The sequence below is a fragment of the Macadamia integrifolia genome, unplaced genomic scaffold, assembly GCF_013358625.1.
Source record: "Macadamia integrifolia cultivar HAES 741 unplaced genomic scaffold, SCU_Mint_v3 scaffold115, whole genome shotgun sequence".
NCBI lineage: Eukaryota > Viridiplantae > Streptophyta > Magnoliopsida > Proteales > Proteaceae > Macadamia > Macadamia integrifolia.
The window spans coordinates 224,351-251,027 of record NW_024868103.1 but is presented as its reverse complement, the minus strand read 5'-3'; the positions used below and the strand labels follow the sequence as shown (position 1 = coordinate 251,027).

The 26,677-nt window shown below is 37.2% G+C and overlaps 1 protein-coding gene across 2 annotated transcripts in view; it reads left to right on the top strand.

Annotated features, from left to right (window-relative positions):
* The first annotated feature begins 1,198 nt into the window (after positions 1-1,198).
* Positions 1,199-26,677, top strand: part of LOC122062954 — a 44,286-nt gene continuing 18,807 nt past the window's right edge. The window contains exons 1-4 of one of the 2 annotated variants that reach the window (XM_042626620.1): positions 1,199-1,487; positions 2,343-2,452; positions 11,545-11,694; positions 11,805-12,043. In XM_042626620.1, the coding sequence (XP_042482554.1) occupies positions 1,385-1,487; positions 2,343-2,452; positions 11,545-11,694; positions 11,805-12,043 (602 nt within the window). In that variant the 5' untranslated portion in view covers positions 1,199-1,384. The other variant, XM_042626621.1, reaches the window with a different exon arrangement.

Sequence of the window (26,677 nt, the reverse complement as noted above, 5' to 3'; positions counted from 1 at the left end):
GCCAAGGTGTTGCAGCGTTGGGATAAGCTGAGGGGGTGTAGCGGGTAGGGATGGTTGTATAAGAAGAAAAGGAAGAAGTAGTAGTGGGTCCCATTTATTTTTTATATGTATATAAAACAATTTCAATTTTGGAGAGGTATAAAGAGACGATTGAATCATGGGAGGGGTAATTTGGGTTTTAAAAAATAACAAGGGAGAAGGAGATGTTGAATTTTGGGGAATCTGACTGAAGGTTTGAGTACGAGAATTTGTCGAAATACTTGTTAGTTTTTTCCTTCTCTATTTTGATGGCATATAATTTTTTTTTTATAAATATGTAGGTCCCAAGGAGACTTGAACCCGTGATTTCTTAATCGTGATGTGCTGACCTTGCCCACTAGCTACCCCTTTGCTTATTTATTTATTTTTTATTTTTAAAGGGTGCAAACCCCTTGAGGTTGCTTAGATTTGAAGATTGTATACGACAGACCTTAAAAAATGTTGTTGATGTCCTCTTAATCTTCATCATGGGTAAAGCGAACTCATATATGATCTTAGGCCCTCTTTGGTATCATTTTTCATTATTATGTTTGTTCACAAAAATGGTTTTGGCTGCATTTAGTATCATGGAGCTTGTTTCTATTTAAAAAAATATTGGTAAAACATAAAAATAAAAAAGAGATCAAGAGTCATTTATGTGTCTTAGCCAAAATTGATTTTCAGTTATTTTTGCGCTGAACTTTAATGAGCACGTGCTTAAAATCCCAATATGAAGGGGTAAAGTAGTCATGTACTTTGTAATTAGAAATCAAAGCCCTTATCCCCTCTTGTTCAATCCAAAGTGGAGAAAGAGTTATAAAATAGATTTGTGAAGGGAATCTTTTCACCAATTTATTCAAACAATCATTTTGCACAGAGGTACTAAACTATTTCTCATAAGAAACCATTTTTCTCAAGTAATTATCAAATCATTTTTATGTTTTGATAAAAAATAGTTTTCATCAATGATTTTTATTGATTAAATAAAAAAAAAAAAAATTGATACAAAAGAGGGCCTTAATAAATGGATTCTGCTCCACTCTTGAGCGATGATTGCTAAGGTGTTGCCTATAACTATCTTGGCGATTGCCACTTGTTCAGGCAAAGATCCAATGGTTTTCAGTGCTTATTTTTATGTTCCTTTGTTGACACCTCGTTTTCTGTGCTTTCAAACATTGGATCACTGTTTGGACACTTGGGGCTCGCCCGCTATGGGTCGACCTGGACGATCACCTCTAAGGAGAGGTGGCAGGTGGTGGATCCGTCCTAAATTGCTTTAACAAAATAGCAGTTCAACCCCCCAAAAGGCCAAAGCTTAATCAAGACCTGGAATCAGGGTTTTTGTAACGAGAAGAGGGGCTGGGTAATGGAGATTTCAGAATTAGAGGACGCATTGAATGTGGTGCAATCTTCCGTTTCAAAAATCAAATGGAAACTGAAACCAGCAGCTAAGCGTCGACTCCGCATAGGTATTCGTCTTGTGCAATTTTCCATTTTGTAAAAGATTATATGTGCTGCCTCCTTTCTATATTTTTCCCAATGGGTGATAGTCTTCTATGATCCTCTGCGTCTGGGTGTGACTCTAATTGAATGATCTTTCCCTCTTATGGTGTGGGTGTGGGTGTGGGTGTGGGTGTGGGTGTTGGGGAGTGATTCATTTCTGTAGACTTTGTTGTACTGTATTTTAGGGTCCCCCGACATCCCCTTTCTGTAGTTTAAATATTATTTTCCTCCAGCAGCTTTAATTTGTATTACATTTTAGAAATTTGTGCTTCTTTCATATTAAACTTAACTGGGTCTACCGTGTACTGCGAGATTGTAATGACCACTCTATAAAATTCTCATGTCATCAGCTGCAAAAATTGGAATTCTACTCATTCCACGGTTATATATTCTGTAATATGTCTATATATTGGCGGATTGTGTTATCCATATGTATTAAATTTTGTTTATCCATCTCTCTTAAAAAGTTTTTTTTTTTTTAGCTATTTTATCCTACTGAGCGCCTCTGGCCAATGGCCAGCCTACTGGGTGCTATTGGGGCCGAGGGCCACCTCTCTCTTAAAAAGTTTTCTTTTTAAGCTATTTTATCCTACTGTGTGCCTCTGGCCAATGGCCAGCCTACTGGGTGCTGTTGGGGCCGAGGGCCACCTACTCTTACATACACCCACTCTCACACATCCGAATATGACAGGGTTCGATCCCACGACTTCCTCCCCTGGGTGCTGGCTCTTCAAGCCGAAGCTGCCACCACTAGGCTAAGCTAGTGTTCATCTCTCTCAGAGTATGCTGTGACATCTAATTTGTGGTTATTTGTTGGACAGATATCTTAGCCTTGTGCACAGGATTAAGGCCAGTAGTGATGATCGACTATGGTGGAAAGATGCCTGAACTTCAGGAACGACTCTGCACTGTCCTACAACTTACTCAAAAGGTTTTACTTTAACAGAGCTCAGTTCATCGTTTCCTGGACACTGTGTTAATACATCAATACTGAGCAGCAATTTCATTGATCTTGATGTCGGGAATGTCTACTAAATCTTACTATTGTTGTTCGCTAGTGATGGTAATTGTCTTTGCTCAGAAGTCCAATGACTTTTGCCCAATTTCTGTTTTTTGCTTAGAATTTTTTTTACTTGGGCACATTAATACATAGGTATTTGTCCTTGCCGAGAAATCCAATGACATCTGTCCTGTTTCTGTTTTTTGATAAAAAAACTATGGACTTGGGCACCTGAATACATATGTCTTGCATCTTGAGATTTTCATAAGAAAGTGGCTGAGAAGGGAGATTTTTGTGGCCAGCGGCCAACAAAGAGGAGCAAACAAGAGTGTTTCTTAAAGAATGTACTGATATTAGAAAAACAGTACTTTCATGTTACCATCCGCCACTTCTTTTATGATTTTGGAAGAGAAGTTCTAAATCAATTTTCTTAACTTCAAACAAACCTCTCTTCCTTCAATATTCTGTCTTTTCCCCTCATTGCTCAACTTAAGTGTTTGTGATGGCAATAGTAACACGACTGGTTACAGTCTCTTGAAGAATTATTAATTACTTGCTCTTAAAACACTAACCTTTCTTGATGGGTTGTTAGTCTCTGGATGCAAGTTCTTCAATGCATTATCATTTTCTCTTTGAACATTCAGTCCCTTGATTTGGATGAGTGGCAGTTCCACAAATGTATTGTTGAGATAAATTGGAAAATCTGAAGATACATTCAGTTGGTAGAATGAAGAGACATTGCGCATGAGTTGTTTAATGAGAAGATAAGGTAGAAATATGGTTTCTAAAGAAAAACTATATTATTCTGCGAAATGTATCAAATTTGGTCATAGCTGTACGAACTGGAATTCATAATAGTTTCATATATATCATTTCAAATAATGTATATACAGTCAATTTTGTATGTCTCCCATTAACCTATCAATCAACTCTGTTTTGTTTAAAGAAATAGCTTCTTTAGCTGGAAAAGGGATTACCACATACCTGCATCTAAATCCAATCCTCACCTTCTTGCAAATAGCCAGAGACCATTTACCTATCTGAAATCAACTTTACTTTCTTAGTCTATAACCATCATGGATACATGGTAGAATAGGTAATAAGATTGAAGCATCTGGATGTTAAGTACACAAATTCGGTGGGACAAAATAGGGAAAATATAATAAATAAATGGGAAAAAACTAATAAAGACATAGAAGGAGATAAAATAGGGGTATTCTCTATTTGATAGATTAGCTATACGGATCAAGATTGGGGTCTTGGCTAATTGGGAGGTAGCCAGCCTCTTGGCCTTATCGAGGAAGCCATGACCTCCTCAAGTAGAGAAAACATAGGAGCCAATTGTCATTCAAGTCTGTCTTCTCTTCATTCATGATCTCTAATAAATAGGGCTGTATAGCCGTTACATAACCAACTTTGCTACAACTACTATCATATCAGATAACTACCCACTAACTCCATAACACTACAAGTTACATGATACTACAATAACCACACCCACATCGTCAATGTAGATAACTAACCCACGTGCAGGTGTGCACATAACAATCCTTCCTCCTAAAAGTAAGGTCTTATCCTCAAGACCAAATGAAGGAAATTGAATCTGCATAAACTTCCGGTCCTTCCCATGTTGCCTTTGATGGAGACAAGCACCTCTGGGTAAGGATTTGCATTCTTCTGCTTGTGAAATTGGATGGTGGAAGGCTTCATCATTGCCATGGACTTTGGGAATCCGATCCGATGGTAGGTCCATGCTTGGTGCTCTGATACTAGATGTTATGTACACAAATTCGGTGGAGACAAAATAGGGGAAAATATGATAAATAAATGAGAAAAAAATAATAAAGAGATAGAAGGAGATAAAATGGGGGCATTCTCTATTTGATAGATTAGCTTTATGGACTAAGCTTGGGGTCTTGGCAGATTGGGAGGTAGCCAGCCTCTTGGCCTTATTGAGGAAGCCATGACCTCCTTCTCAAGTAGAGAAAACATAGGAACTAATTGTCATTCAAGTTTGTCTTCTCTTCATTCATGATCTCTAATAAATAGGGCTGTATGGTTGTTACATACCCTACTTTGTTGCAACTACTTTCATATCAAATAACTACCCACTAACTCCATAACGCAACAAGTTACACGATATACAATAACCACACCCATATCGTCAATATAGATAACTAACCCACGTGCAAGTGTGCACGTAAGACCGGTTCTGAGGCTGGATACTAAGCAGAACAGAAGCAAAGAACAGTACACTCAAATAATTATTCTTGATGCTAGTTCTGAGAATATTAATGCATCTGTTCAATTCTCTTATCATTAATCAAATAATATATTCTTGGGATTGGAGTGAAAGGGACTTCAGTTCAAGTGTGATATTTGAAGCATAGTCTCAAGACGTCTAGGGGATTTACTTGGCCTACTGATGGTTAAATTGGTTAACTTGATTTTGCTGTTAGGAGCTTTGAGCCCCAGATCAGCTTTGGAAGTGGCACTAGATACAAACCTGATAAGTTCAGGTTATGAGGCATATGGGGAATTGAAAGCAAGGCGTGAAGCTTCCTTTCTGTTAAAGCTCGCTGAATATTTGTATAAAGGACCACTGTTTATCCTTGTTGGTGAAGTTTGGTATCTATAGTGGGTGGATGGGGAATATGGTCCACGTCATAACCATAGCTGTCAAATTCACAAAATAATTGCCGAATTGATTGGCCGAACCAAATGATACAAATAATTCATGCGAATTCCAATTTTCCCCAAAGATTTGGAAAATTTTGTGGATAATTGATATAAGCAGAATTCGTGAAAAATTCGTTCTGATAAATTATTCAGTCATAATAATCGGGATAAGTAAATTTAAAGATATTCTTGGTGGTAAACCTGAGCTCTTTTTTCCATATTCTCCCCCTGCATCTCCGGCACTTCTCTCATATCCATCACTGATCTCAACCCTCCTATTATAATCCTTCATTGGCCCCACTCTGTTTACACGGATGGTGTGCCCTGCTTTCTGCCCAGAATCATCGACCTTGTTTAGGAGAATAATATACTCGTTTGAGTCTCTGCTATGGTCCAGAACTGAATGTGCAGAAGCTTGGTGGAGATGTCATGATTGGAGAGAAGCAGGACTGCATGAATATGGGAGGATGGAGATGACTGTGGACTGGTATTTTGGGCTTCAGTTTCACCCAGAGGTAGATGGGTCTGTTTCTATTCTTGTCCTATTACTCTCCTCCCACCTTCCTCCGCTCCCTCCCTTTTCTTTTGTTCTCTAATTTTTATTGTTTGTTGTTCTCTTTCTTCTATTGTAAGTATTGACAAATACGAATTAGAAAACTTCCTTTTCTAATATACATGGCATTGGTGTTTTTCCCCCTCATTTTTAAGTCATCCATTTCAATGTGGAATTCATTCCTGTTCTTTTTTGAGATTAACAGTGCTTACAACTAGATGGGAGATGTTATTGCTAATAATTCTGAGCTCAAATAACATCTACATCTCTGCTCTCAATGAGAGTGATATGTCAGTCTTGATTTTTCTGTACATCTTCTAGACCAATAGCAGATTCACAATTGGTTTTTGGCCTTCTTCAATCTCAACTTCAACACTTGTCTAAATGATTAAAGAAATTAAATTTATTAAATAAGGTAATTAACAGAATTTTTTAAAAATATATATATATTTTTTAAGATGGGTACATATAGAAGAGGGGGGGGGGTGGTAACAGCCCGGAGGCTAGAACTTGAGACCACAAGTGATCGTGGGAGTTTTTGTGGTTCTCTCAAAACCGGATCGTGGGGTTCTTTCTGGCCTTGGACAGCAAGCGAAATCTTTGCCTCGATTTGGCTTCTAGAAGATGCTTTTGTTTCAGCAGCTTTGTTTACTTTTTAGTTTAGTCTAGGCTAAGGAAAGTTAGTTACTTAAAATTAAATCTCAATTGTTCTAGAGACTTTCTAACTTCATTACTTTCTAATTTCATTTTTTTTTTCTTCTATTTTTCGTACTTTCTATTTTGGCTCCACACTAGAGCCTACAATTTGTTAATGGACCCAAGGGGTCTCCCCACTATTTGAATGAAGGAAACTTTGCTTTTGTGCAATATATGTCCTGAGAGAGGCTATGAGGTGAGAGACCTTGTGAGATGCTCTAGGCTGAGATATCCGTCTACTCCTTTCCCCCTATCATCCACTCGATCTCCTTCTTTCTTCTTTCTTATTTTTTGTGTTTTAGTCTCGATGAAGTAAAAGAAGCTTTAAGGAGGATGAAAGTAGGCAAGGCATAAGGTCTAGATGAAGTTCAATAAAAGTGTGGAAGAGCTTGAAATTTGTGGTTTATCCAAGGATTAAAGTATTGGTATCAGTCGCCGTATCGGTCGGCCAAAATTAAGATACGTATCGGAGGGTGTCGTATCGTATCGGAGATACGCTAAAGATAGGCACATAAATGGATAGGAAACACTTTTTTATACACTTTTGCATAAAAAAATAGTTAAAAAAAGCTATATATAACATGTATTATGCATAAATGGTAAATTTAGAGTATCACACTAAGAATCCAAGGTTTGTAGTTGTCCTATAAATGTAAAATCCTTATTCCCAACATTGATTTCCACTTTAGTTAGAGAGAAAAATGGTTAGCAACAACTTTGGAACAAAAACACCTTAAAAAATTGTTTTTCTAAAAAATTATCCATTTTGGCCATTTTATGACCGTATCGATACGTATCGGTGTGTATCGGTCGATACATATTGATACACACCGATACGTACCGATACATACCTATACATACCGAAACGTACATTTCACTTTGATTTTGAATTTTTCATAGAGTATCGGTATGTATCGGTGCGTATCGAATCGATACAAAAGGGTTTTAAAAATTTCATGTATCATATCGATCCGTATCGTATCGGTCCGTATCGGCCCTTACCGATACGATACAGACCGATACTTTAAACCATGGGTTTATCTTGGCTAACCAAGCTGTTTAATAAGATTATGAACACAAGGAAAATGCCAAATGAATGGAGGAGAAGCATTATGGTTCCGATTTACAAAAATAAAGGTGATTTTCAAAGCTGCAATAACTATAGAGGCATAAAACTAATGAGTCATACTATGAAATTATGGGAGAGGATTATTGAAACTCAGTTGAGAAATGAAACTACTATTATAACCAATTTGGTTTTATGCTAGGAAGATCCACGATAGAAGCTATTTACTTAGGAGACGCATGGAAAGATTTAGACATATGGTCTTTATTGATCTAAAAAAAGCTTATGACAGAGTCCCTACAGAGTTAATCTGGCAAGTACTAGAGAAGAGAAGTGTTTTAAGTAAATATATCGATGTAATTAAAGATATGTATGATGGTGTGGTGACTAGTGTAAGAACTGTGGGGGGTCAAAGGTAGTGAATTCCCAATTACAATTGGGTTACATCAAGGATCAACTTTAAATCCTTATTTTATTGCACTTATCATGGATGAATTGACCAGAGACATTCAAGATAAGGTACGTTGGTTTATGCTTTTTGCTGATGATATTATTTTGGTGGATGAGACAAAAGTAGGGACTAATTCGAAGTAGAGTTATGAAGATTAACCTTGGAATCAAAAGGTTTAAGATAAGTAAAATGAAGACGGAGTATATAGTGTAACTTGGACGGATAATGAAGTGGTGAAGATTGATGAAAGGGAGGTTCCGCAAAGTGATTATTGTAGGTACTGGGGTTCAATGATAAATAAAGAAGGTGATATAGATAACGATGCTTCAGAAAGAATTAAAATAGCATGGATGAAGTGGAGAGGTGCATTCGGAGTGTTGTGTGACTGATAAATCCCTTCAAAACTTAAGTAAAATAGGACAGTCATATGACCGGCTATGATGCATGGTGCAGAATATTGGGCAATTAAGAAGCATAATGTATATAAACTGAGTGTAACGGAGATAAGGAATGTGAGATGGATGAGTGATAAAACTAGTAAAGTAAGGAATGATCATAAGAAAGTCGTTTGAGGTGGCATGGCCGTGTTCAATGAAGGCCTCTGGATGCTCCAATATGAAGGAATGATTTGATCTAGATTGAAGGATCTAAAATAGCTAAGAAGAGCATACCTAAAATGACCTTAGGAGAAGTGGTGAGTGAAGACATGTATAGCTTAGGCCTTGTGTCAAGTATGATGTTGAATAGAGCTGAATTGCAGGGCAAGGATCCATATGTAGCCGATCCCATGTAGTTGGGATAAGATTGAGTTGTTGTTGTTGTTATTGTTGGTGTATTCTCAACTGAAAGTACTTCCGATCTGCTACTTCTCCAATTGAAGTTTCCTTTTGAAGGCCAATACGTTGCTGCTGATCTGTGAAGGAATACTACCTGCGGATTTCTAGAAGTCAAGGTTTCTTCCAGACCTTCACTGTGGTCGTCCTCCCCATCCTGATCTCTTGGGGACTTATTCCTCAACCCAAGAGCAGCACTTAACAATTGTTCCTGTTCTGAGGCCACAATCAGATTTCTCCTATTCTGCTTTCTGCCCTAAAATCAAGAATCAAGGTAACTTTGTTTCAGGCCACTAATTTGACTGGTTTGGGAAGTTTATTCACCTTAATCAGACCTATGTTCGATTATAATTTGGGTCTCAACTCCCAACTATTGACAGAATTTTAGAGTCCTGTGCATATTCAGTTTTTATGGGTTTGTCCCTAATCTGGGCGTAGCCGATTGTGATTTTGGGTGTTACTGTTGTGCCTATTTACGCAGGGTTATGGGCTACCGTTGTAAGGTGTTATTGGCTGGTTACACATACTGATATCAGTATCTAAATCAGTGTGCTATTTGAAGTTGATTATTGATCCTACTTTGGGATAGGGTTGTAGTAACCTAACCTTACATTATCTACACATATTGAAGTGAACTGAGTATTATTATTAATTCTTATATGTGGGTAAACCACTTGCAATTACCTTAGTCTCAAATGAACTGCACATGGTTCAAGAACTCGGTGAGATCTCATTTTTCTGGAAAGGTGAGTTGTGCACACATGCGAGGTAGAAAACCTGCAATATCTCGAGTGAGATTTCGAGATCTCACCGAGATCGCGGTCCAATAACTTGTCTCGAACCATTTCGGTTCATCTCGGTCCATTTTTGGGCCAAACATGGCTTTAATAGGCCATGTTTCAACTCAACCTGGCAAGATTTCTCGCTGGTTTCACCTTTTTTTCCTCTAGCTCCCATTTTTGAGAGAAAATCAACAAAAAAACTGTGGGACATCTATTCTTTGGCTGGGATCTTCACTCTAAGTTGCATTGAAGCCAAGATATCTAAGATTGGTGGTGGCTTTTCCCCTCAAGAACACTAGGTAAAAACTTCTTCTCAAACCCATATTTTTCAAAGTAACATCATCAAATCTTGTTTCTTACCATTGGTTTTTTTATATGTCATTATACTAAGGGTGATCTATACATTCATGGAAGAAAAATTAATTTTTTTATTTTTCTGTTACAATAAATTCTTTTCTTGGAAAAAAAAATTGGAAAAATGTGATTTATGTAAGATGTTTGATACTCATTTTTTTATATGTTGGACACCAAAGGCTGATCTACAGCCTCATGGTGGCCATTTTTTTTTTCTGCCAATAAATTAATTAATAACTACAGAAAAATCAAAAAATTATGAAAAAAATTTCTATTTTCAATGGAAAATTACTCTAATGTTGTGTAAATATTGTTTGTATATTTTGAAATGAAAATGGTGTTAATAGTTACCCTCTAGTATACTTTATTATGAACTTTGATTTATTATTAATAAAAAAATATGATTTAAAATTCAGTACTAGGAGTCTTGGTTTCTAGGATGGAGATGTTATATACTTTTTGGCTTTATGTATACTTGCTATGTTGTTACTTGTTAATTGTTATGTTATATTGTTACTTGTTACTTGTTACTTGAATGTATGTGATTCATCAATCAGCAATAGGAATTAGAAATTATGGCTTTTATATAGTCTAATGATTAAGTTGTGTCAAAATGGTGATTGTGAAAGGTGGATTGATGAATATATCATACTAGATGAAGTGTTTGAAGACTCGCTGCATACTTACATAGGGTACATTGTCAAAGTACCATTTTGACTTTGTTTTTTGCAAATCTGATGTTTCCATTGTGTTTAGAATGGCTAAAATAGGGTAAATACACAGTTTCAGGGTCTACAAAGGTCATATGCCCACCGAGATCTACCAGCGAGTCGACCGCCCGAAAAATACAAGGTTTCGGCGGGATCTCGCTAGATCTTTTTTTTTTGGGATAGCGAGATGGCTAGCAAGATCGAGTTTTAAAACCTTGGAACTACCATGTGTACTAATTATATTTAAATTTACGTTTATCATTTCTATGTTATTGCAATATGGTACAACAACTCAACCTTATCCCAACGTGTTGAAATGTAATAGATGAAAGTTAATATGAAAATAAGTAAAATAATTATTAAAATTGAATATCAGAATTTTTTACAGGTAAACAAATAATTCCTGAATTAATCCAAATTATTTTATAGTCCACCTTTATACTTTTGACTGAATTCTTAAATTGAAAAGGGGCGTACACTGCGTGAGGCTCCCGGCTCTATGGGGTTTGGGGAGGGTCATAACATATGCAGCCTTACACCCCCTCCCCCCCTCCGCTTCGCAATGGAGCAACCTTACCGTTGCACCGAATTATTAAATTGACAAAAAGTAGTCCGAATTATTTCCGAATTTGAACTTGTCAACTATGGTCATAACTGGCCAGATTCTAATATAACTGACAGTTGACATCTTGTTGGTTGGCATGCATACTACATAGACCATGATGCAACTTGCCAGTGTTGGTGTTAGATTCTCTCTTATTGACAGTGACCTTTTAATGATTTTGTTGTTCCTAAACTTATCAATTATGTAGTGCAGTAGGGGGAGAGTTTCCTGTTATTTGGGTTGTATTAATTATGTGTTTTAACCATCTTGCTTAAGTATATTGTTTGGCTTTCAGGAATCGTTGTTTTTGCAGCCTTTGAGAGTAATGGTTATAGAAGATATGATTTATTTGATACATGTTAGAGGACTTGCTGAATATGTAGAGTCGAGCCTAAACTCGGAGACAAAAATTCTCTTTGTAAATCTTCAACAGGATCCTCCAAAGGTTATTTCTTGTTAACGGTTTTCATATTTTTATGGATTTTGATTGTGTTCCTTCACATGGCATCACCTTCTTCTGTAAGAGTGTAAAATTTCTTTCCATCTCTCGTGCAGATGGTGATACAGACAGAGCAAAATTTGGTAGCAACAGAACTAAAAGAAATTCAGAAGTTCTTCTTGTCAGTATTTCCCGTTGATGGAACAAACAAGGGCCTCTTGCCATGTGCCAGGAAAGATCATCTGGTGGACGAAAAATCACCAGTTGGTGGGGTCATTACTTCTCAATCTTCTGAGTTCATCGATCTCAGTGACTGCATGCAAGACGTGCATGTCACTGTGCCAACCCTAAATGGGTAATTTCTCTCTTTATCATGTCATTCATAAAATTTATGACTAGTGATAGAAAATTAACCTAACCAGCCATTACACACACAATGCTGATTGTGGGGATATAATACATGGTTGTGCATCTTGCCTGGATTGGCCAAGAAAACTGGGAAGAGATTTTCTCAGAGGTAAGTTTACTCAGTTGCAAATTTATATCCTTCTGATTATGGAAATGATACAAATTCTTTTCTGATCTAGTATGGCTGCATATGCATGTGCTAATTTTTACCAAGTACTAATTCCTATGTACCATGTCCATTGTTGAAGTAGAAATTATAACACCGCCTTCCCACGTGTTAAGTGTTTATGGTTTCAGCAGGGGTGTTTTTGTCCATAAGTTTATATTTTTGTCCTTCTGTGTAATCAACACATAAGTTTATGTCTTTTGTCCTTCATTGTAAATTTTACATTCTATTATTATAAAAAGGTTTCCCTACACACGATCAGAGAGTATTTCAGTTCTCTCTAATCGTGAGGTGTTGTTCCCTCCGTTCTCTTCTCCTACTTTTCCTCTTCCTTTCTTACATGTATAGGTACTGATATCAAGTTCTAATACTATCACATGGTATCAGAGCATTGATTTCAGTACCTGTTGTTTTCATCTTTGTTTTGAGTGCTTGCTAGGGTTTTTCCCTATCTTGTGGTGTGCAGCCACCTATGCTTTTTTTTTTGGATTGATAAAAAATGCATTAAAAAGAAAGAAGAAAGAATATATAAAGGGGGAGCAAGGGGGGGGGGGCTAACTTGAAGTCAAAAGAAAAATACAAACACTATCCAAAAGAGGCCACAACACCATCAAGGGGGAGGGGAGGAGGACAACAACAAAGAGGAAGGAAGACCCCAGGAAACAATGAGTCTGTTCCTTGGGGAATCTCTAACATTAAGTGATGGAGAAAACAAGCTTAGAGCTAACATCAAAGTAGATGGCTTTCCAAATCAAGGTTATTAAGGCGGTGAGGTGACCGAGGCATTTGAGGGTCTTTCGGAGCACTTTGGAGATAGGGCGGGCATAAGGCGTCACCTTATTGAATAAAGCGTTCCTGTGTTTTTTTTTATACAATCATTCTATTTGACTCAAATCCTAGTTGAATCCTACTACTCATATGCTAAATAAAGATTAAAGGTTCATACTTCATACCAATGGAATAATACATAAGCTAATCTGGTTTTCCAAATAAATGGAAGGCACTAGGCAGTAATAAAGAGCTGCATATGAGGCTATAAGCATAGTTATCCAATCTGGTTTTCCAAAGAACATGGTAGATAGTAATATATTTAAAAAAAAAATAAAAAATCATTAGCCTTATATTTATACAGAAAACAAGATTTTCTTTAAATCAATAGCATCATATTTATGCAGTAATTGGCTCTTAACACTAGCCTTAGGTCTTCACTCTTCACTAATATTAAGAATCAAACAAAAACAGAAGATTGAATTAAAAACAGAATCACAAGAATGACAGAAGAAAATGAAGAAGAAATGTACAGAGCTATCACTGTAGGTTAAAGGAGAGTGAAGAACAGAAGAAGAGAAAAAGAACAGATTAGTTTAAATTAGTTTAAGGCCATAACACCTGCCAATTACAAATTGATATTTGGAATCTATCTAAATTAGTTTAAAAAGATTATAAATTCTAAAATGCACATAAGGCGACTGCCTTGGGTAAAAGGTGTCATAAGGCGTATAAGGTGTCGCCCTATAACGCCTTACCACATAAGGCGACCGCTTTATGTGTTGTCTCTAAGGCACCTTACTGCCTTAGACCCTTTGAACCGCCTCAGCCCCTTGGCATTGCCTTACTAGCGCCTTGGCGTTGCCTTACTAGCACCTTGGCGATGCCTTAATAACTATGTTCCAAATTGAGTCATGATTCTAGAGTTGGACGTCCATCTATGAAGATTTCTCTCCAACCAGATGTGGTTGATGGTGGCACAGAAGGCAAGTTTCCTTACTATATCAGAAATAGTGGATCCACCAAAAGTCATATCAATCCAAATCCACTCTCTACTAATTGGAAGAGCATGCCATCTAGCAGGCCAAAAGCTGCTAAGGACCCTCTTTGATGCAGATCCGGGTTCCAAAATCGGACTCGGATCGCTTATGTGCCCACTTAAATAATTAAGATCCAAATAGAAGAGATAATGGCCCTCTTGTAATTAAATGGAATGGCACCATTGTAAATAAACTCAAGTTTCCAATAAAGGTGGCAATTCTATAAATAGATAGAAACTTATAAAGAGTGACAGACTTGTAATCAAACTAAGTTTCCAAGGAGTGGCTGAATTGTAATTTTTTAGAACTTCTCAAGATAACCCAACGATGGTGATATGATAGTCTAAAAGGTAAATTAGGAAGGGGAAATAACTAAATGGCAAACTGTAAATAAGAAGGAAGGAGTGGGTATTTTGAGAGAAAGGTTGTATTCTCGATTAAAGGGATTTTAGCCACCAAAACCCTCAGATGTAAAGGTTGGTATTCTTGATGAGGGATTTCAGCCACCAAAACCCTTAGTCCGTTTGCCCAGGTGAAACATTCTTCATCCAAAATCTTAGGTAAAGAGGGTTAAGAATAAGGGAGATTGGTCGAATCTCTCTCAGATTTGCTTGTTCGGTAATGGCAGAAATTAACACAAAGAAAGAGAGAGAAAGAGAGTTCGCACAAGGGGGGGGGGGAGAGGATGGCCACATGACGTTGCAAGTAACCATCCGGCACTAAACAACTCAATTCAATCCATTCCTAAATCTGTCTAACAAATTGGCTTACATGCCTTTATATAATAAACTGAAATCAAAACTTGCCTAATTAAAATCTGAAACTGAAATAGCAACTCCTAACTACTTCCTAAATCCTAGAGTAATAGAATAGAAACAAAATGAAACTAAAATTGGAAATTTTTACTAGTTTGATAGCTACCCCCAAAATAACCCCAAATAAGAGGTTACATATCTTCCCAATTAAAATAACTTAGGCTTTTTCTAAATAAGATAAATCCTAAAATATTGATCCCAAAGATCCAACCGGACCCAATTCATCTCGGTCGAGATTGCCGAACGGGTCAACCCGGTTCAGCCTTAATCTTGCATCAACTCTCCCAATGTTGAGAAAAACTTATCCATGAGTTTTATAGAAGGAGATGATCACCACTCGATCAACATCCACTATCATCGGCTTTGATGGGGCAAAGATCCAGCACATCTCACGGTCAACGGTCACGATCTCTTGATGGTCGTCAACAAATGATATGACTTTGATTGGAATATGATGGCAGGGTTTCACAACCTTGATCGGACCATCGATTAGTTCTTCAGATGCAACCTTGATCGGACCATACAGTTCATCTTCATCATCACGTCTAGTGTCAACCGGCTCTTCCATCACTAACCCGTCCTCGGTCATGTTGCACACCTTATCACATAAACGTTTGGTACTATTGGTAAGCTCTCAAAAATCTGATATGAGTTCTGATTGAAGTTCCTGAGATTCTGATCGAATTTCTCGAAATTCCTTCAATCCATCATCAAATTTCTGTTTAAGCCTCTCCAGAAGAGTAATAAATTCGGGAGGATACTCCATAGGAGTAAAGGATTTTGACTCTGATACCACTTGATGTGTATCTAAGTCCCAAAACGGGAATCGGATCGCTTATGGGCCCATTCAGATAGTCAATAGTTCAATTGCAACAATTAATGGCAGATTCGTAATTAAGACAAGCTTCCAACAATAATGGCGAACTTGTAAATAATGCAATTCAACCCAATTAAGAAACAGTCAATAACCATGATGGGCTAGGGGTAATCTTGGAATTGACAAAACTCAATGGCAAGGTGTAAATACGAAGGAAAGAAAGGGAATCTGAATGGTGGGGGTAAATGCATTAATTAATTAGAATAAGGAGAAGAACATGGGTCGTCTTCAACCTTGGGAAGGGTTACAAGCGGTGGAACCGGAGGAAGAGGAGTTCGAGCAACAATACTCCCTCATGCAAGATCAATTCGAGCTGAAGTTTTGGGGAACCATTCCTTACCCATAACTTGTTAAACCAACGCAACAAACATCCAAATCTGCTACCTGAAATCAGGTAATAAATTTCCGAAACAAGGCTTGGCAGTAACCTTTAGTTCAGGCCTGAAACTTGGCTTCAATCTCAGGTTGGAGAGGGGCTTTGGAGCTGGCTTGGGGAGTTATTTCGCCCAAGGGGAAGGAACCTATGACCGGGGCCTCAAAGCTAATCGACTATGGCTGATGATTCGGTGAGACCTTCTGAAACTAGTAGTATCGCCTAGAACAGGAGAAAGTGAGTCATAAGACACAAACTTAGCAATGGGATGCAAAGTACATGATCGAATACCCTTGTGGACAGCAGTGGGTAGATCAAAACCAGAAATATTGGTATCAAGGATATCAACACCAGAGGAGGGAAGAAGGTTACCAGTTTCCAGAGGAGGAAGATTTGTGTCAGAGGCCGACAATTGGCATGGTAGAGTAGTGGTAGAGGTAGTGGTAGTCTTGCCCTGCCTTCAAACATAAACTCGTGCCTCTGGAATAGTCTCCCCCTCAACTGGGGAATCTGAAGAGTCTGGCAAGATAGGAACTGTAGCAATGGGTGGAGTAGCAACAAGGGGACTAAGAGGACCAGCTATAGGAGGCGACACATCTTCCAATGTTTCAAATGTGGAAGAAGGCTCCCCCAGGATGGTAGAAACGATAGCCCTTTTGAGAAGCAGAATAGCTTAGAAATATCCCTTTTGAGAAGCAGAATAGCTTAGAAATATACACTGAAGACCACAGGTTCGAACTTCCTATGAGGATGAAGATCACGAGCATAACATGCACACCCGAAGAACTTTGAAGGAACAGGAAAGGTCATAGAACCCTAAAGGAGATCCAATGGACAGCGGAATCAAAGTACCCAAGAGGGCATCTGGTTAATAAAAAAAAAAAAGCAACTGTGCGGATCGCATCACTCCAATATTGAGGGGGAACATGTATCTCGAGCATAAGGGACCTTTCTACTTCACACAGGTGCAGATATTTCTGTTCAGAAACACCATTTAAGCAGGGGTGGCATCATAACTAGTTTGATGGACCATCCCATGAGCAGGGTTTAAAGTATCGGTACCGTATTGGCCCTTACCGATACGATACGGACCGATACGATACATGAAATTTTTAAAACCCTTTTGTATCGATACGTATCTTACGATACATACCGATACGCACCAATACACCACCGATACGATACGATACACACCGATACGCACCATAGTTTTTAAGGCGCTGGTAAGGCGGCCTTACCAGCGCCTTGGCGCTGATGCGGTCTAGGGATGGTAAGGCAGTGCTCCGCCTTATGTGAAGTGGCACCTTATGGGTTTTTTTTTTTTTTTTTAAACACATTTTAAAATTACTTGATGAAGATTCCAAATATAGATTTTTTATTGGTATGTGTATAGTTTTGTTAACACTTGAGATGTATGGGATTAGCTTTACTCCATCAAAAATAACCAAAACAAACAAAACAAAAACACGATTCACAAACAGGGTTTGGATTTTGTCAAGGGTTTTAAGAAAGGGTTTTGAGAAGGAATCAAGGAACAAGGAAGAACCATTGATCCAGGCCACCATTTTGCTCCGGCAGCGGTGAGCTTCATTCTTCTTTGACGGGAGTAAAAATATAGTGGATGACCTTAGGACTTAGGCACTCATTTTGGCATCATAGAGGTAAGTATAGTAAATACTTGTATATTTTATGTCTTCTTTTCTTTATATTTATAATTTTGTTTCATAATTATGTATTTATATTATATGTTAGTATGTTATGATGATTAATGATTGATGATTGATGATTGATGATTGATGAAGATGAACTTAGTTTATTCACTTTATTGATTTGTTTTCATTAGTATGAATATGAACCTTTAATATTTATTTAACATATGAGTAATAGGATTCAACTAGGATTTGAGCCAAACAGATTGGTTTTATAAAAAAATTACATAGGAACGCTTTAGTTGATAAGGCGACGCTTTATGCCCGCCTTATCGCTAAGGTGCTCTGAATGACCCTCAAACGCTTCCGTCGCCTTACCGCCTTAAAAACTATGATACGCACTGATATGTACGATACTCTATGGAAAATTCAAAATCAAAGTGAAATGTATGTTTCGATATGTATTGGTACGTATCGGTGTGTATCGGTATATATCGACCGATACACATCGATACGTACCGATACGGTCATAAAATGGCCAAGATGGGTAATTTTTTAGAAAAACACAATTTTTTGAGGTGTTTTTGTTCCAAAGTTGCTGCCAACCATTTTTCTCTCTAACTAAAGTGGAAATCAAGGTTGGGAACAAGGATTTTACATTTATGGGACAACTACAAACCTTGGATTCTTATTGCGATACTCTTAATTTATTGTTTATGCATAATACATGTTATATATAGTTTTTTTTAACTATTTTTTATGCAAAAGTATATAAAAAAATGTTTCCTATCCATTTATGTGCGTATTTTTAGTGTATCTTAGTGTATCTCTGATACGATACGATACCCTCCGATAAGTATCTTAATTTTGGCCGACCGATACGGCGATCGATATTGATACTTTAATCCTTACCCATGAGAGGCAAGGTATGTTTGGAAGGAGCCCGCAAAATATTCATGACCATTGTCACTCTAAAGAACTTTAATGGTGGCCCTATGACCCATACTGAGTTTGTAACATGTAGTGGAAATTAAAAACACTGGAAGACCTCTCCCTTATGGCTCATCAAATAGACCCATGTAGTTTGTGGAGGACAATCAATAAAAGTTACAAACCATTGATAGCTATTAACAGACATAATACGGGAAGGACCCCATATATCAAAATGCGCCAAGGAAAATAAAGTGGCACTTCTCATACCGGAAATAGAATAGATTATCTGAGTTTTCTTGGCTAAAACACATGCCTCACAAAAGAAATGACTTGAATTACAAATTAAAAAAATGGGAAACTCTTAGCTAGAGTTCCTAAAGGGGGATGTCCCAAATGCCAATGCGAATGTAGTAGTTCAGAAGGAGATGGTGAGGAAGTTTGAGGAGCCTGACCATAGATTGAGGAAGCTCCTTCATCCAATAGGTACAAACCACTATGTACTCTACCAGAGCCAATCGTTGTCTTTATCACCAGTTCCTGAAAAACACAATGATCAGGAAAAAATGTGATTTTGCAATGGAGATTGGAGGTAGTGCTACTAATGGTAGCAAGTTCGTGGGAAAAGAGGGAACAAGTAAAACTGAAGAAAGTGGTCAAATAGGAGAGCAACAAACAGAACCCTTTCCAAAGATAGATGAATGGGTTCCATTTGCTAAACGAACCTTGCCTTTACCAGAGCAGGGAGCATACTGGGAGAAAAGTAAAAGAGAACCTGTCATATGATCTTACGCCCCGGAGTCAATGATCCAATAGGAGAAGTCAAGGCACTGTGACTGTAAAAAGGAATACCTGAACTGGAAGGGTCAGGGGCCATAGTGGAAGCAGTAGTAACATATGCAAGTTAAGGAGACTTCATCCTGGTTAGAAGATGCTGGAATGCAAGTAGTTCTTTCGAAGAAAGGGAAGCAGGTGATGCTGAGTCAGATGCATCGGTGTGGTTGCCTTGGTTTGAGTCGCCACGTCCCTTATCATGACCCTTACCAGAAGCATTAGCAGGGCACCCACGAAGTTTCCAACAGTGTTCTTTGGTATGACATTCCTTATCACAATAGTTGCATTTCACAGGGGTTTTGGTAAAGGAACCACCAGACCGTGGTGTGTCACTAGGAACCTGAGTGCCGGAGACGAGCTGATCTCTTTGTTGTAGGGCTCGACTTTGGGAGCATAGTGATCCGACGGCTATCTTCAAGGTGAATTATAGCATACGACTGCTAGGAAGTCAGACTCAAATCTTGTCTTCCCTCTTCTGGAATTTGACAACATCACCAGGTGTAGTAGGCTGAAACTCATAGAAATCCAATTCTTGCCACAATTACCTTAGCTCAAAGTAGTATTGTGACAGAGTTAATTCTCCCTATTTGAGATCATGTATCTTCTTACGAAGCTTGAAGACATATGCATCATTCCCAGCCTGGGAATAAGTATCCTGGGCAGGTTTCCATACCTTGATAGTGGAATCAAGAAGGAGATAGCCACGAGCAATCTGTGGCTGCATCGAATTGATCAGAAAGGCCGTAAGTAGGGAGTTCTCACACTCCCACTTGTCCACATTCGATCCTATACTAGTGGGCCTTGTATTTTTCCCTGTGAGATACCCATTGATACCACAGGATTTAACAGAGATGCTGCACAAACATGACAACATCAGATAGTTGGTGCCATCAAGTTTAATAGCACATAGAAGGTTTCCATTACCATCACATGTGGTCGCAATCGAGATGTCTGACATGATTACCACTTAGAGGAGTTGTATTGGTGAAGAAGGGATGGAACACACGGATACACCAACTATAGGTAGCAAGGGCACCAAAAAGCAGGGTAAAAACCTCGCAATCCCAAAAATTGACAAAGGGGTAAAACTCAAAAAAATCAATTTGGGTATAGCTTTGGAATAGAGTCTTGAGATGATTACGTGGCTAATACATGCTACACCAAGGAGAACTTCATGCCTATTGATGCATTATACAGGGTAGAACAACCCTGATAAAAAAGTCAACTAGGGTGTGAAAACCTTGAAAATTGATAAAAGGTGGAAAGTGGGTCTCTCAGATCATTAGAGAGATCTGAGAGCCCAAGAAGAAAGGTGGAGGGAGTAGGGGTCTCTCTTAGTGGTTTAAGAGACTACAACCGAGAGAAAGGTGATAAGAGAAGAGGAGAGAGAGAGAGAGAGAGAGGTGGGAGACGCTGGGCACAAAATCGAGAAAGAGGCGAGAGAGAGGTGGGATCCCTTAGGGTTTGGATCTAAGCCTCTGATACCATGTTGAATGGAATAATGACTTATGTCATATGGGACACTGGCCTCCTTTGTTTTTAATATGGAGTGGAACATTCCAGAAGTAAGTACAAGATGGAAATTACCCCTATAAGTCAATTCTACCCTTATATTTAATTATTTTTAGCTGGTTCTTAAGTTCACTTATCGACCAATCTTATCTATATCAGGAATACTAACCAGCCAAGCATTCTTATTTATAATAAAGCAAAGGAGAGAGAGATTACATATATGCCCCCCTCTAACCGACTCCATTAATTAGAGTCGGTAGAGGGGAAAAAACCTTTGTAAAGAGAAGAGAGAAAGAGAGAAGGGAGAAAGAATATGGTGCAATTTGGGAGTGAGATTGGGACTGGCTTCCTTCATTATATAGACTAACTATTACAAGTAACCTATAAGAATAGGAAACCCAAAAAAGGAAACAAAACTAACTTACTAATCTGACTTACCAAGGTCAATAAGGACCAGACCAAATTACCCCCTCAGAAAGAGAATCCTAACTTTTTCTTAGGAAGCCACAATTCCTCTTTGGCTAAGGAATTGACTTCTAACACTCCCCCTCAAGTTGGAGAATAGATGTTAATCATGCTCAGTGTTATGGCAAAAAATGTGCTATCCTTAAGATCGTACCGCGAGAACTGAGCGGGTGGCAAGCCCGAGTGCAATAGGCAATGATATGGGCGAACAGTTTAGACCCGACCGAGCTACCTATTCAGCCCAAAGTGGACAAGAAGGCCAGTGGCAGCCTGACCGACCAACTCTACTAAAAGAGCCTCGATTAGTGAGTGGCTGGACGAATGCCATAAGGAAAGTTGCGCAGATGTTCCGTTGCGCGGTTACCTAAACAAAATCTCAATGGTATTAAGGCCATTATCGAACAATAGACCCAAGACTTCACCAGCCAAGCACCAAGTGGTGCGCAACCTCGTTCAATTATAGGTGCAAGTATTTCGGCAGACTGGACTACCCTGTCCAGGTTGCTTGGCAATTGGACCATGGGACCCAGGTCGCTCAACATAAGAGTCCTACAGGTTCCTATACCTAGATACGTGTTAGTGGGCCCTCTTGACCCAATACGTGACTTATAAGCAGGGAATCGACGTGCCTACTCTGAAAAGGATTCTCAAAGTGATATCAGATCTTCCCTATAAAGAAGGGTATTAGGGTATTTCGCTCTATCCTCCGAGATTCGGTCAGTATGCGAAGATCCCATATCTGGAACGTCTCCCATATTCACTTTCCTATTACAACTCTTGCTATATTCAGACTCCTTCCAACATTAGGAAGCTACCAAAGTGGGACTCTCACTAGATGGCCGCTATCGTAGGAGAATTTAATTATACAGGTTATGAACCCTATAATTTATGTGTACGTATAGATACGGGTGCTACAACTAGTGCATATAGATGGTATGCATTACCCCCAAAAAAGTGGGTCTTAATAAAACATCCAATCCTAGCAAAAGGAATTGATGGTATTGATATGTTGATTCAGTTTAAAGTGAAGAAAGTAGATGTCTAGATGAATGAGGACAAATTCATTATTCCAAAGATTTTATGTTTCTCGTTTGTGCATGGTGATATTCTCCTTGGAAATAATTTTATTGATAATTATTTGCCTATATATGTTTACTAAAAACATATTACAGTAACTTTAGACCAAAATTTAGTAGAAATACCATTGCTAGAACAACATAGTATAAATGTCATAAAGGATTTGAGCCGACTAGGAGAGTTACAATATCTCTTAATGAGACACATCGGCTCTGCAAAAAATTAGAAGATTTTTTTTGGTGAAAAGCCCTTAAAATTATGGTTTAGAAATACTAGATATTGTAGTTTAAAGTTGTCTGATCACAAAAAAATGATTAGAGTTAAACCCTTGCTTTAGAGTCTTAGACAAAGCAAGATATAGAAGATTTTGATATTCAAATAAAAGAATTGTTAGAAATAAGACTAATTGAAAATACAACTAGCCCTCATTCTTCTCCAACATTTATGGTAAGAAACCATAGTGAGATAAAAAGAGGAAAAGCTAGAATGGAAGTCAACTATAAAAGGCCTAATCAAAATTTAGAATTTGATGGGTATTTTATACCAAGAAATGATGTCTTAGTTAATCAAACTAAGGGAACTAAATATTTTAGCAAGTTTGATTGTAAATCAGGATTTTGGCAAATCAAACTAACTGAAGAATCAAAGTCTTTGACAGCCTTCAATGTGCCATATGATCAATATCAATGGATGGTAATGCCCTTTGGACTATGCAGTGCCCCTCAAATCTTTCAAAGATGGATGGATAGTATATTCCGCAACTTTAAATATTTTTGTGTGGTATACATAGACAATATCCCTGTGTTCTCTAAGACACTAGAAAGACATAAGAAACATTTAAAAATATAAGTGATAAATTCATAGAAAATGGACAAGCAGTGATTCATTTTCTTGGAATAATTTTGGACCATCATGGTATAAAATTAATGGACATGTGAGAAACGTGGTATAAGTGATAAATTCATAGAAAATGGACAAGCAGTGATTCATTCCAAGAAAATCAAACATTTATCTAAAAAGGAAAACCATTACAAGAAAAACTCAAGAAAAATCAAGTGTTTGTGATTCAGATTTGGTTAGAAAAATTAAATCTGAGATAAAAACTATACCAACAATTTATTTTCCTAAAGAAGGAGATAAATTAATCCTAGAAATAGTGCAAGTAATGAACGTTGGGGAGCTATTCTTAAAGAAAAAGCAATAGTAAGAAAGAATGAATTATTGTGTGGATATAATTCAGGAAAATTTAAACCAAATGAACTGAATTATATTGCCTATGAAAAAGAGCTTTTAGTGGTAAAAAATGGAATTAAATAATTTCATATTTACCTTGTTCAAGAAAGATTTTTAATATGAATGGATAATCAAGCTGTTTGAGATTTTCTTAAATCTAAAAAGGGTGAAGAAAATTGATGCATATACGGTTGCACTTACCTATTTGGACCAGCATAACCGGCTGTGGAAGCCAAGGTCTAAGAAGAACTGGTCCAGCCCAGGTTCTTGGTCCAACAAGGGCTGGTAGTAGTTTAGTTTAATATTAAGTTTTTTATTTTTTCAAGTTTGTTTTAGGATAGGATACAATACGATACAATACGTAGGAGGTATAGAAGTAGGAGTCTGTTTTGGAGTCAGTAGGAGTCTTATTACTTCCTCTTTATATAATTGCATACACTCAATGTTGAGAAAAGGTGAATTTAATTGAATTAAATTAGTTTGGGTTGTGCATTTCTTCTTTCTCCCCCTACTATTCTGATTTTTCCCTTCTTCCCTAAGGCTACTCCATCAATTTGGTATCAGAGCCGAAGGATCCCTTGTTCTTCTGAAACACAACTCCCTTTCTCTCCCACATGACTCCCTGGGACTCCCTTTTCCCTATTCTTTTCCCATTCTATGTTTCGGCTCAACCGAGACTGAGAACAAGGTTTTAAATATTGGTACATATCAAACTGTATCGACGTATCGGCCGATACGTACTGATACGTATCATCGGTACGTATCGGCTGATACGTATCGGTATTGGTCAGCATTGGTACGATACTTACCAATACGCTACAGGAAATTTTTGGACAACCTAAGTGTATCGTAGTATTGGCGTACTATATCGTATCGTACCATATCGGTACCGATACGTATGATACTACCGATACGAACTATTGATCAAAGAATTAAATTCCTTTAAGTATCGTACTGTATCGTACAATCTCGTACCGATACGGTACGATACAGGCTCTTTAAGTGAGAAATGGCCATTATTTGGTTTTGTTTTAGCACTTGTTTGAAACAGACCACTTTAGCCTCTCTTCCCAACACTTTTCTCCATCTCTCTTTTTCTTTTCCTCTTGATTCAAAGCATTGGAGACTCCAATTGTAGGATTGAAGGAAATATTGTGGATTTGCAATTTGCAAGCAAGGAAAAAAGCTCTTGTTTTTTAAGAACCTTGAACTTGAATAGTAAGTTGTACATTTACACACTTTTTTCAATTTTAGGCTAAAATTATCAAATTTGTTTTACAAATCTAAGGTTCATCATGGTTAGAATCACATTTTGTGCATCATAATTACATGAAAACACTAGATTTATAAGGATTCACACACTTTTTTCAAAAGAAAATGAGGGTTTCAATTTTTTTTCAAATTTCTTAGATCTACTCATGCTCAATGGTAAAAAATGTTTAGATTTTTTATACGTTATGTAAAAACAAGTAATCTACAACTTCTATAGAAAATTTTGATTTTTCTCAAAATTTTGTATTTTTAAAATTTTTTTATTCCAAATTTAATTAAAAATCAAGAAAAATACAAAACATTATTTTTTTTTAGAAAATTTACTTCATTCAACTCCTAAAAATAATGTTATAACTTATACAATTACTAAATATATGATTTGAAATGAAACCCACAAAAAAGTGAGGGTTTCAAATTTTTTTTTTCCTTAGATCAACTCAAATTTATTGGTCCACAATATGTGGATTTTTATATGTTCTTAAAAAACAATTAATCTACAATTTCTGTAAAAAATTTTAATTTTTCTTAAATGTTTGTATTTTTTAATTTTGAAAATTAATTAAAAACTAAGAAAAATACTAAAAAATACAATTTTTTTAGAAAATTCAGTTCATTTCAGTTTTAAAAAAGTTTTATAATTTACTTGGTCAATGACCATGATGTGATATTATATGCACACTTTTTTCCAAAAAAAGTGTGTATTTTAAGTTTATGTAAATTAGGAAAAATACAAAAAATATTTTTTTTCTTTGAATGCATTTTATTTTAGTTTCTAAGAAAATGCTATTATTTACTAAATATTAAATCAATAAATATGCATATTAAGTTTCATTATGTATCTTTGTAGGAAGATGGCGCCTAAAGGACGGCTTAGGGATATTAGATGGGCTACAGCCGAGAAAGTACAAGGTAATAGGTTGTGGACAAAATGCAACTACTGTGATGCCATCCACCTAGGAGGTGGAATTACCAGACATAAACAACATTTGGCTAGAGGATTTTCTAATGTTGCCATAGTTTTTAAGGCACTGCTAAGGTGTCGCCTTACCAGCGCCTTGGCGTTGATACGGTCTAGAGATGGTAAGGTAGTGCTACGCCTTATATGAAGTGGCGCCTTATAGTTTTTTTCTTTTTTAAACAGATTTTAAAATTACTTGATGAAGATTCCAAATATAGATTTTTTATTGGTAGGTGTATGGTTTTGTTTACACTTGAGATGTATGGGATCAGCTTTACTCCACAAAAAATAATCAAAACAAACAAAACAAATACACGATTCACAAACAGGGTTTGGATTTTGTCAAGGGTTTTAAGAAAGGGCTTTGAGAAGGAATCAAAGAACAAGGAAGAACCACTGATCCAGGCGACCATTTTGCTCTGGCAGCGGTGAACTTCATTCTTCTTTGACATGAGTAGAAATATAGTGGATGACCTTAGGGTTTAGGCACTCATTTTGATATCATAGAGGTAAGTATAATAAATACTTGGTATTTTTATGACTTCTTTTCTCTATATTTATAATTTTGTTTCATAATTATGTATTTATATTATATGTTAATATGTTATGATG